Raw genomic sequence first — 12,655 nt, 5'->3', positions numbered from 1 at the left:
ATTTTAGGTGATTGTAGTGTTACCTCTTGTGTTATTAATTTGCAATTATTTTTTAATGTGATTTTACCTGTATTTTCAATCGCTTTCTTTATTTTCCCGTGGTCTTGACATTGGATAATTATTGATTGTTTTCTTGTTGTCGAGTATAACCATGAATGCGGATTACCTAGTGGTATCCAAATTGTGTTATTAGAAGTTATGTATCTTATTTCGCAATTGTCGCTTTGTACTTTATTTTCTACGTATATCTCTATCTCGCATGTTGGACTTGTGTTTATGCGTTGTATTGAAAAGTTTTCTTCGCATAAGTATTTTCTATCTATATTTTTACATGTATTTAAGTTGTTTTGCAAGAGTGTAATATATGAGCGTTTTTCTGTGCTAATTGCTATTACCGGATTTTTTATTTTAATGATAGCATATTGGTTTTCATTTCTTGGTATAGGTAATGCAATTACGTTAAGTATGCTATATTCCGTGTGTGAGATTAACGGAAATTTTAATATCGTAAATATTTTACCGTTATTATAGTATGCGTTTATTGTGGTTATTTTTTCGATTTCAAACCATTTATTTATGTTAATCCGAAATGGGAAATAAAGTCCTTCCGGTAATTGCAAGTTTACTTCCTTTAGACTATCTATTATACTTGTTACTGGCGTTAATTGTGGGTGTAGTATCCCTTGTTTTATTAATACTAAATAGTCTGCTATGTCTTTTGTGTCACGTTTTAAATTTCCTAATATCGCGTTAATTACTAGAAAATGCTCGTGTATGTTGTTTTGTCTGTCATTGAATTTTAGTTGCTGTCTTAAATTTTTCGTCACGTTTTCGAGGAGGTCTTCATTTTTTTGTATTGTTTCCTCGGTTTTATCTATGTGGGCTATTGTCTCTTGTAGTATCTTAATTTGGTTTTTCGTCGCGTGTTGTATCGTCTGCTGTTCGTTTTGTAATAAAGTTAATTGTTCATTAATTAGTTTTTCGTCATTTGCGTCCATTGTGCCGAACAGAGATTTCGCGATGGTTCCTATTCCATCAATTATACCTCTTTTTTCTATCCGTGATGGTTGATACATTAATTTTATTTTTTCCATCTTTTTATTTATTTCTTCGAAATCTCTTTTTGCTATTTCGTAGAGGTTGTCGCATGTTTCTTTGTGCGCGAATGCGAGTAGTTAGCACATGTTTTTTGTTTTTTTGCATGTAATCGTGTAATTGCTCTTGTCGTTTTATTAGTGTGGTAAAGTCTATTTCTATAACTATTTTCCATGTTGATTCTAATGGGTGTAATTCTCCTAATTTTTCATAATATATTCCAGGATGGTGAGTGAATTCTTCTACTTCGTACGGCTCGTTGCTCGTTGATTCTCTTACATCTTCTGATAAGGTGGGATTTTGTTTCGTTTCCTGTATGCTGGTCCATATGGTATATAATCTGTAATCATCCGGTTACATATTATCGTATTTTATTTAGCGAATTCTCTTCTTGGCACTGGCTGTGCCTTTTTATGTTTTACTCAGTTTGTCAGTCTTCTCGTCGCTTTTGTCGAGTGTCTGGAAAAATGTCTCGTCTTCCGTATATTGAGGCAATTTCGGTCGTTAGAGAGGAATATCCTATTAATATATGGGATCAGTTTGCTCTTCCCGATATAGTGGATGATTGTTATGAGGAGCCTTTTGAATTTGACGAGGTTCCTGGCGTGCTTCCGGAGCCTGGGCCGGAGGTACTCTCAGATGACGATAGGTCGTCTGGTGATAATTGTTCTCTGCATTCTGCAGAGACAGTTTTGTTAGACGATTTTGATTTTGGAGGTGCTCCTCCTGGCAGATCCTGGAGCGGTTCTGGTGAGTTTCTCTAAAGTCTTTGAACTCTCTTTCTCTCTCTTTTCGACTATCAGGTTTTTTTACCTGGTGTCGCTTACCTCTGATAATTTTTTATTCTGCTGCTTCAGCTTTGATTATTTTTTCCTCTTGCGACTTCTGTTCTTTATTTCTTCTCAGTCGTCTTTTGACTGTTACGTTGTCTGCATAAAGAAAATATGTTCGATTTAGTGCCTGAGCCGCATGTGGAGCTCGAGACGGGTGTTATCGGTGATATCGGGGATCCTGGCGTGGATCCCGAGCTCTTAGAGCTGCACTTCGCCGCGGAAGTTCCTGATCGCGATGATGAGGAATTTCCTCATCTCCAAGACCTTCGTCCTTCCGATGATGAGTCGGAGGACGATGGGGAGCTTGCCGATGATCCCATACTCGACGGGTTTCCTGATGATTTCGAGGGTGACGTCGGCAATATTGACTTTATTTTTCCCGAAGAAGTGAATGATGAACGTAACGTTCAGTTTTTGTTGGAGCCGGACTTTCCTCCAGTGTTTGTTATGGATAATTCCGATGTGGAGGAAGACGAGGACGAGGTCCTCTCTGACTGAGTAGTTTGTTATAAGGAAACGTTTTTTTTAGTTTGTAGTGCAGTTAGTTATAATATATAGTTTAGTGTAGTGACTTCTGTTTTATTTTGTCATTCTCCTTGGAGTATACTTCAATTTTTTGGACTGTTAGTGGATTACTCCTGGATTATTGGATTTTTTCATCTTTTTGGTGAGTTTATTATGTTTACTTTATTCTTTCTTTTGTATATATGTATATAGTTGTATATATAATTTTCCCCTTTTTTCCGTATTATTATTATTATTATTTTTCTGTATTTATTTTATTTTTTTTGCTCGCATCGCGTTAATGATTTATAAATAATTTTAATCTGTTTGCGTGTACGCGTATTTCCTTTCGGCCTTTCTTTATCGTAAGATTTATGTCACTGTGTTTCTTGATCAGAGTGTACGGTCCTGTCCATTTCGAGTCAAGTTTTTTCGATCTTCCTCGTCGTTGGGTTTTATCAAACAGTAGTACTTGATCTCCTATTCGAAAATTTTCTTCATTGGTTTTTTTGTCAAATTAGAGCTTTGCTTTTTGTTTTTCTTCTTTTAATTTTTCTCTTGCCACTTGATTTGTGGCTCTTATTCGTTCTCGCATTTCTTGTGCATAATCGTCGTATGTATATTCTTGTTTCGGCGGTTTTGTTAACGCCGTGGGTATGGTTGCCTGATACCCATATAATAATTCGAATGGCGTGAAGCCTGTAGCTGTGTGGGGCGTGGTATTGTATGTGAACATTGCGTACGGTAACCACTCGTCCCAATTTGTTTGATCTTTATTAATATAATGCCTTAGATACTCTGCTAAGGTTCTGTGCGATCGCTCTAATGCTCCATTCGTTTCTGGGTGGTAAGCGGTCGTCTGAATTTTCTCGATTTTTAGAAGTTTACATGTGTTCTTAAAAATTTCACTTGTAAAATTTGTACCCTGGTCTGTTAGAACTTTTTCGGGTATTCCGTGTTCCAGCACGATTTTTGTTACGAATTCTTTCGCTATGGTTTTTGCTTCTTGATTGACTAATGCAATTGCCTTGCTGAATTTTGTTAAGTTGTCTTGAAATGTTAGTGCGTATTTATGTCCGGATGTAGTGACCGTTAAGGGTCCTACTATATCCAACGCACATTTCTCGAATGGCTTTTTAGCCGTATCCGTTATTACTAACGGCATTTTAGTTTTTTGCCTTAATATATTTTTTTGGCAATATTCGCATTTCGCGATATATGTCTCTATATATTTTTTCATTTCGTGCCATTGATGTTTTAATTTAATTCTCTCAAGAGTTCTTTTTACTCCCTGATGTCCTCCGAGGGGGGCATCGTGGTATTCATATAATATTTTCTCCTTTTCATCTTCGGAGTAATTTACTTGTCCTTCTTCATCTTCTTCGTCTTCTCCTTCTTTGTCGTCGTCATCTTTTATCGCGTTTATATGCTCGTCCGTTCGGATCGGATTTCGACTCAAAGCATCGGCGTTCTTATTTATTTTACCAGCCTTGTGAATTATTTCGTAATTGTATTCTTCTAATTTAAGCCGCCATCTGATTAATCGAGAACCTGGATCGTTTACATTGAATAGCCATATCAGTGATTTGTGATCCGTGATAATTTTAAATTTTGTACTGTATACATATGGCCGGAAATGTTTAACAGCCCAGACTATGGCCAATAATTCCTTTTCGGTCGTATTGTAGTTCTGTTCGGCTTTTGTTAACACTCGGCTTGCATACGCGATCGGCTGATCCTGGCCTACGATCCCTTGCGAGAGCACGGCTCCAATGGCGTAATCTGATGCGTCCGTCGTGACGATAAACTCCGCGTTGAAGTCTGGGTACTTCAGTACGGCCGCCGTTATTAATTTATTTTTTAATGCATCAAATGCATTCTGTTGATCGTTCGTCCACTCAAATTTTTTTCCTTTCGTTAATTTTGTGAGCGGTTTGGCGATCTTTGAAAAATTTTCTATAAATTTTCTATAATATCCTGCTAACCCTATAAATGCTTGAATTTCCTTTACTCGACAAGGAGTCGGAAATTTGCTTACAGCTTCGAGCTTGGATGGATCTGGTGAGATCCCCTTTTCTGTTATAATGTGTCCCAAGTATATCACTTCTTTTCTTAGAAATTCACATTTGTCAGGTTGTAATTTTAGATTACTTTTCCGTAATCGTTTAAATACTTCAATCAATCGTTTATTATGTTCTTCTAAACTCGAACCGTATATTACGATGTCATCGAGATATACTAGACATTTTAGCCCTTGTAATCCTGTTAAAATACTATTCATTAGGCGTTGGAAGGTTGCAGGCGCATTCTTCAATCCAAACGGCATTCGATTAAATTCGTAATGTCCGTGCGCTGTCGAGAATGCTGCTTTTTGTTTATCATTTTCGGACATTGGGATTTGATGATATCCCGACGCCAAATCTAGTGTTGAGAAATATTTCGCATTGCCTAGCTGGTCCAAGATGTCAGTGATATTAGGTATTGGAAACGAATCTCCAATTGTTAAATCGTTTAGTTTTCGAAAGTCGACTACAATACGTAATTTTGGTTTGCCTGACGCATCTAATTTTTTGGGGACTACGAGTAATGGCGCATTCCATTGACTTGTGCTCGGCTGTATTATTTCTTGGTCTAGCATGTTTTTTATTTGCTTATTTACCTCGATCTTATGTTTTTCGGGTAATCGATACGGTCTGACATTTACACTTGCTGTATCCGCGCGTGTTTTTATTTCTTGCGAAACCTTCAAGGTGCACGTTAGCCATTCTCCTTCTTAGTGGAAAATATCGCTAAATTCTTCGCAAATATTTAAGAGAGTTTTCTTCTCTTCTTCATTTAAATGGCTTATTCTCAAGAGGTTATTTATTTGCTCTCTTCTTAAAATTTTTGGTGCGTTTTTCTTTTCGATTTTATTCATTGATTTTGTGAGAGTATCTTCACATATTAATTCCTCGATTTTTACCTGTGGTGCTTGGATATCTATTTCCTCTTCCGTAGTATTTAATATACTCGCGGGGCACGTGAACTCATTTGGTTCTACCAAGCAGCATCCGATATAGACTCCTGCTTTTAATTCTTCTGATTTGATTATACCAATTTTATTTTGGTTTGTTGACACTTGTACGATAGTTTCGCTTCGTGGTTTTAGTATCATCCTTCGATATGGAAATAAGTTGAAGCTTGTTTTACCAATGGTCACTTTTCTTGATCCATAATCGCATGTCATATTATTTTTCCTGACAAAGTCGGCCCCGAGTATTCCATCGTACTCTAGAGGTTCGTTGTCTTTAATTACGTATATCACTACGTCTTTAATTACGTATACTGGGTGGCTTATTTTTGCATCTCGTACATGTATATGTAGATACGTTTTCCCAAGTGTAGTAATCGAATTGCCTGTTATCCCAGTTAGTTTTATTTTTTCATCTTGTATTATAGTTTCATCTTTTAATGTCTTCAATTTTATAATCGAGATCGTTGCCCCTGTGTCGAACAAGAAAGCAATATGATTTCTTTGGGCCTCTCGTACCGGCAGTGATATCATATCCAGCCCGGTATCTTTCCTTGGCGCGTGTCGCATGTGTGATACTCGATACGCGGCGGCGTTGCGCGACGTTATCTTATTTGGCTCTTCCTTTTCTTCTTCTTCGCTGCTTTGTGCGCCCGAGTTTTTTATGGCTCGTATTTTTTTGTTTTATTAATTTTATCGTTTTGGTATGTTTTTGTTTCTTTTGTTGCGGTGCCTCTTTGATTGTTTAGCCACCAACATTCTTTGCGGGTGTTCCCCTTCTTCTTGCAATGATTGCAATATTTTTCAAAAGTATTTATGTGAGAGCGATTTTCCGGTCTCGGTAATGAGAAGCGGTTTGCATATCGGCTACTATGGCAGTCTTATCCGTAGTGCCCTGTTTTCCCGCATTTTTTGCATTGCGGTGTTCTATACGAGGGGATCTGTTTTTGGAACTTCGAATTGCGATTGCTTGGGCCTTTAATTTTTTCCTCATCCGTTGCGTCGGTTATCGCTTCAGCCAGCGGATATCGCTGTGCTCGTACGAGGAGCTTGATATCCTCGTGCAATCCGGTTTGATAATTATGGAGGGCTTGTTCTCTAATGCTTTCTAAAATGGCTTGTTGTTGTTCTTGAGTATGCTCCTTGCCCTCTTCCCCATTGGGGACTGTCCCGATTGCGCACATAAACTATCGGACACAAGAGCATTTCCCAATCGGACACGGACCCGATCGGACACGGATCCTATTGCACACGGATTCGATCGGACACGGACTCGATCGGACACAAACCCGATCGGACACAGTAATGATCGGACACACATCGTTTCAATCGGACAAGGAACCGATTGCGCACGGACTCGATTGCCCACAGACCCGATTGCACACGGACCCGATTACCCACAGACCCGATTGCACACGGACTCGATTGCACACAGATCCGATTGCACACGACCCGATTGCCCACCGACTCGATTGCGCACCGACCCGATTGCGCACGAACCCGATTGCGCACGAACCCGATCGCGCACGAATCCGATTGCGCACGGACCTAACTGCACACGGATTCGATTCTACACGAAAAAAAATATTTTAAGAACAGAAATATCGTCTGACGAAAATACAGTTAAGAAATAATGTAAATATAAAATTTTGTGGTGTATGTACTTTAAGTATCCAAGATGATTCATGTGACGTTTTAGTGCGAATATCAGCTGTTTTGTTAATAAACGAAATATTTTTATCTCTTACAACAAAAGTAAGTTCAGAATGAATCGCAATGAAGCTTTGCACACATCATCCTGAATATTTAAAGTATATAAATGTTTACACAGAAAAATTGAAACCTTTATATGTTTTTAAACAACTTAATTTGTAATAACAAAGCAAAATAAATCGTAAAAAAGTATTATTTAAAAAAAATATTCGTCGTTTTTTACATAATGCAATATAATTTATTTAAAATATAAACGGATTAATACATTCATTTTATCATGAAATACATGTTTCAAACAATAATTGTTCGAAACTACACATTGCATTGACGGGAAAGCCATTACAACAATGACTTAATGACAGTTCTGTTCGAGCGGCATACATTTTTCCTGAATAATGTGACATACGCCTTCGAGGATGAAAAAAAGATCACAATAGCTTTTATTATGTTTATTCGACCTAATTAGCTTTATTTTGTGATCATGTTCATTTACAATTCATCAATCAAAATAGTTAGAAGATATGAAGAGTAGCATTCATATGTTGCAATGTATGTTATATTATTTACATCATTTACATGAAAGCAACAAATCGAATATAAATCAAATGTTTTCGTAAAATTCACATTTCTATTATGTGGTTCTAACATTTATTTCTTTAATAAAACCAAGGGACGTAACCTCATAACCTTACACCTGTCAAACTCCATGAAAAAGAGCGAGAGTGAATTATACATGAACATTAGGTGAAAGCTCTCAATGTTAATAACATTGTTATATTGCTTCTATCTAATGTTTATGTATAATTCACTCTCGCTCTTTTTCATGTAGTTTGACAGGTGTAAGGTTATGAAGTTATGTCCCTTGGTTTAATTAATGAAATAAATGTTAGAACCATATAAAAGAAATGTGAATTTAATGAAAACGTTTGATTCATATTCAATTTGTTGCTTTCATGATCCAGGTGTAAATGATGAAAATAAGATAACATACATTGCAACATATGAATGCTACTTTTCATATCTTCTAACTATTTTGATTGATGAATTGTAAATGAACATGATCACAAAATATAGCTAATTGGATTGAATAAACATAATAAAAGCTATTTTGATCTTTCTTTCATCCTCGAAGGCGTATGTCACATTATTCAAGAAAAATGTATATCGCTCGGACAGATCTGTCGTTAAGTCATTGTTGTAATGGCTTTCCTGTCAATGCAATGTGTAGTTTCAAGCAATTTACGTTCGAAACAGGTCTCATTATAAAATAAATGTATTCTAATGCCAGTATGATAGTTTTAAAAGCTGAATGTTAGAGGTCATAACCTCATAACTTTACACCTGTCAAACTGCATGAAAATGAATTATACATAAACATTAAGTGAAAGTTTTCAATGTTAATAACATTGTTATATTGCTTCTATCTAATGTTTATGTAGATATGACTCTGTAATTGTAATGATCATAACTTTGACTCTGTAGTTTGTAATCACGTGGGTTATACACACATATAACATGTCCGATTTATAAATACCTATCTATCTTTATAAAAACCATTTACAATTTGATACATATTTCCAAAGAGTCCTTTACTCTTTTCATTAAAGAGAAGAAAGAGAATAGGCATTTATAAGCAGGATATCCTACATAAATATGCGAAATGCGATTCTTTTATTACTTGCATCTGTAATTAAAAAAAATACAATTCACTAGTACTTTCCATCGGTTTATTTTTATAAGATTGCAAATACATGAATTAAAGTTAATTTTAAAGGCAAGTTACAAAGTAATTACATCCTCTACATAGACTTATTTAGATTATATTTCATAAAGTAGCTCAAAGCAGCAGTATTACTGTTTACGATGATGTAGTACACTGTATGTGTTATAACATGTCAGTGATCAACGCTTTGCATTGTAATATTAATTGTATTATTTGAGCAATTTCACCTGTTTAATGTTTAATTTACTTTTAACTCTGACAATATTTTCATTTCTAGTTTTTCGTATTGCACTTATATCACTTATAAAAATCTTTCTTAATCAATCAACAAAGCATATAAAGTACATTTTTATTGTACATTTCTATTGTATATACTTTAATTTTCAAAAAATATATACGTATGAATTTTTATAACAAGAAAATAAAAGAAAAAACTGAAAGGAGCATTTTTTGCTGTTATGTTATTTCTAATATCACACGTACAAACGATGCACGTATGTGATCACTTTCATGTTGTCTTTGAACGTAAGCGTCCAACGTAAATTCCTTTCACTCTAGTTCATATTTTAATATACATCGAGAAATTTGTGGGGCATGCGTCGATATCTATGCGAGGTACGTGATGCAAAAAAATGATTCGATTAAAAATAGGTCTAAAACTTATAAGGTATATAATACAAGTTACGAAACTTACGGTTTTGCTCAATATTTTCAATTGAGTTGAGAGGCTGTCGTCGGTTTTTCCAATTTGCAATTTCTTGTCGGATAGTTGTCGTATTTTTATTTGAGGCTCTGATATATATTTATTAGTAGAGCTCTTTTGTCCTTTCTTTGTCGTTTTTCTCTTTTTTTCCTTCAGAACGTCTACTTCTTGATGATGTATCTATGTTCCGCTCTACAGGATGATATGGTATTGATTCTTCAGAAGCATTCATTCTACCTTTATATATGTATCCGTAATCATCTTCTGGGACTGCAAATACGTTTTCTGTAATATTGTGAAAATGTTATAATTCAAATTACTTTAAAATGTAACTATTGATTAAGTATATATTTTCAAATAAAACTTTGTTATAATATTTACCATCTGGGATTTCTGATAAGGTTTCTGTCATTTCTGGCGAGTCTGTATTTTCGGGCGTAAACATCTCATTGGAAGTAGTAACTTCAAGGCCAATATTTCCAGATGAAAAATGTGTTGTAATAGTTTGCTCATGTTGATCATGTTCATCTATGTTATTATTAGTACTGTTTTGATCTTCATGAAATTCTGGTGATTAGAAATTGAATTTCAAGAGAATGAATATATTTTACTAATTATGTAGTTTACAAAAGACCTCTACTTATTTACTTTACAGATAACTTTGAGCATAACGTATGTCGAGATCATGATCCTGAGTTACCTTTAGCAGATTTTAACCATCGTTTGTTGTTCGTTAAAAAGTTACTAACTTGAGTTGACAAATTAAATGTGTATTTTCTAGCGAAGTAAAGTTCAACTAGAAGGTTCTCCCGCCCTTCCATAAAGAGGACAAAAGGTATCACCTAATTATATTGCAATTGATACTGACCACGTTCTAATTAATCACGTTGCCATTTTGGACTAGAAACGTGATCAATATCAGGGTTATACCTTTCTGGACTCTCCATGTTCACTTTGCAACGCAAAACAAGATCCCACATCTGCTACGGAGTGAAACGAGGTCTACAATTGTATTGTTTCACATAGGTCTTTAAGTAATTATCAAACAACAAAGGACGGCTAAATCTCTTGAAGGGGTTATGCTCACCAGATCTTACTTCAGCTCCTCTTGAGTTCTCAGATGGAAAGTGCGTGATCCTTCTTCGTGATCGACGACGCATATTTCTACTGTTGGTTAAAGTACTTCTGTTCTCATTAAGCTCTAAAAAAATAAGATTTAAAATTTCACTTTTAATGCTTGATTGTTTTATAATGCTGAGCAATGATCTTAATTTCTGAAAACTCATTTTTTGTGGAAGACAAAATTTGTGTAGTGAAAATTAAAAAAGTTATTGCTTTTTAATTACATAATAAATTTATTAATTTAATCTTACCTATATTACGATCAATAGTAGGTGTTTCTGACAACATGTCGGCACAGATCTCATCTACGTCGTTGCTTTCATTAATTCCAATAGAAAAAGTTAAATCAGTAAGATATATTTGATCCTCATTAAATCGATGAAAAGATTGCAAAAATTCCTTCAAAGATATTCTGAAAAGAGTACAGAAAAGCATTAGAATTAAAAAAATTACTAATTTTTAATATTACTAATAACTTCATTTAACATGTGAGACACTGTGTAAATACGAAATACCTATTTTGCGCAAGATCCTTTTGTTTTTGAAGTATTATATCATATCTTTCCTTATTAATTTTACAATTTTAATTTCCGTAATGGTTACATTTATAACATATTGCTTGAGTGTATAAATAAACACAAAATAAAATCGTAATGTTTATATTTTAATTCTATCCCAAGTATAATTTTACGTACTAATTTGATAAATTTTTGAAAATTATTTCCGCACAAATCTTTCGAAATCTTAAAAAAGAAACTATGAATTCTTGACACATAAAAATCCACGGATCGCTAAATCCAATCTACGCAGAATCCGCAAAACGACGCAGACTCCGTTCACATCACTCACAGGTAATTGTAGCTATCACGTGGTGATGTAGTGTATCGAAAGATTCGTAATTCTTTTACCTGATGAGATTACAATAGAAAAATTTAAAAATCAGTCATACATGACTGAAATAAAATAAACTTCAAAAAATATAAACTTTCTTCGAAAGTTATATAGAAATGTTATCTGAACATCCATTATAAATTCTTAGCTAATAGACATCAAAATTTAATATAGCATTAACAAATAGATATTTCCGTCGATAAGAATTGTGAATTAATTACTTCATTTGAACATGACAAAAACGTAACGTAATAATTATTGATTTTCAAAATTACCGCCTTTTTCTCTGGAGTAAAAACAGTAAACTATTTATGGCATTACAATCGCAATATAGTCATTTGTACATATTTTCCTTAGAATAATTGAAGTACAATCATATTTTGAATTTATTATTTCTTCTATTAAATATATCTAAGGCATCGATGTTTTATTGCACTATTTATGATCAATCAATTGGATTCTTCCTAGCATCATGAGACAGGACGAATCTATTCTGTAACGCGTGTACGAAATTCAACATGCACACGGAATTACTCATCGATATTGACAATCCTGATGAAGGCATCCTCCAAGAATTTAAGAGCGACAGACACGTTCTCCGGTTTCTAAGAACGGAAGGTGGGCCGTTGATTGTGTTTCGGCAGCCGTTTCTGTGACAGCACCTCGATGAGGCTCACCCGCCGAAGACCATCGGACAAGTCGCATTCCAGGTCGCCGATGTGCTTGTTTGCCACCTTCAGCCGCTCGTTCACCCATCTCGTGAAAGTATTCTGTTGAATTCGCTTCCACTGAGCATCTTCGGCCAGTTCACGCTCGAACATCTCGTCCTCCTCCTCCTCAGCGGAATTCTCGCACTTAACTGACTTATCATTCTCATTCATTTTATCAACTGGTCCGCTGCTACTCTCTCACGCATGAGGCTGGTGGGGTGCACGCTCCTGTGTTGGTGCCTAAGAATCACAGTGTTGGTAGTTGCGAGTGCTAGCTATTGGTGACAAAGATCAGACGTGGTTGTGTTGGTGATTCGAGAAGTAGCGATGGGTGCAAACTGTTAGCTTGAA

General features: G+C 35.2%; 1 protein-coding gene across 1 annotated transcript; it reads right to left on the bottom strand.

Annotated features, from left to right (window-relative positions):
- Positions 1-9,389: 9,389 nt before the first annotated feature.
- On the bottom strand, positions 9,390-11,165 carry LOC105205483. Its single transcript, XM_026140851.2, has 4 exons — positions 10,955-11,165; positions 10,669-10,782; positions 9,963-10,148; positions 9,390-9,866 (listed from the first exon to the last, which is right to left on the bottom strand). Exons 1-4 carry the CDS (start codon positions 11,136-11,138, stop codon positions 9,685-9,687), a joined length of 666 nt encoding a protein of 221 aa, XP_025996636.2. The 5' UTR covers positions 11,139-11,165; the 3' UTR covers positions 9,390-9,684.
- Between the last annotated feature and the right edge of the window lie 1,490 nt (positions 11,166-12,655).

Source organism: Solenopsis invicta, chromosome 12, assembly GCF_016802725.1.
Source record: "Solenopsis invicta isolate M01_SB chromosome 12, UNIL_Sinv_3.0, whole genome shotgun sequence".
Taxonomy (NCBI): Eukaryota; Metazoa; Arthropoda; class Insecta; order Hymenoptera; family Formicidae; genus Solenopsis; species Solenopsis invicta.
The sequence above is the reverse complement of the archived record's forward strand: the minus strand, read 5'-3'. Positions and strand labels throughout refer to the sequence as shown.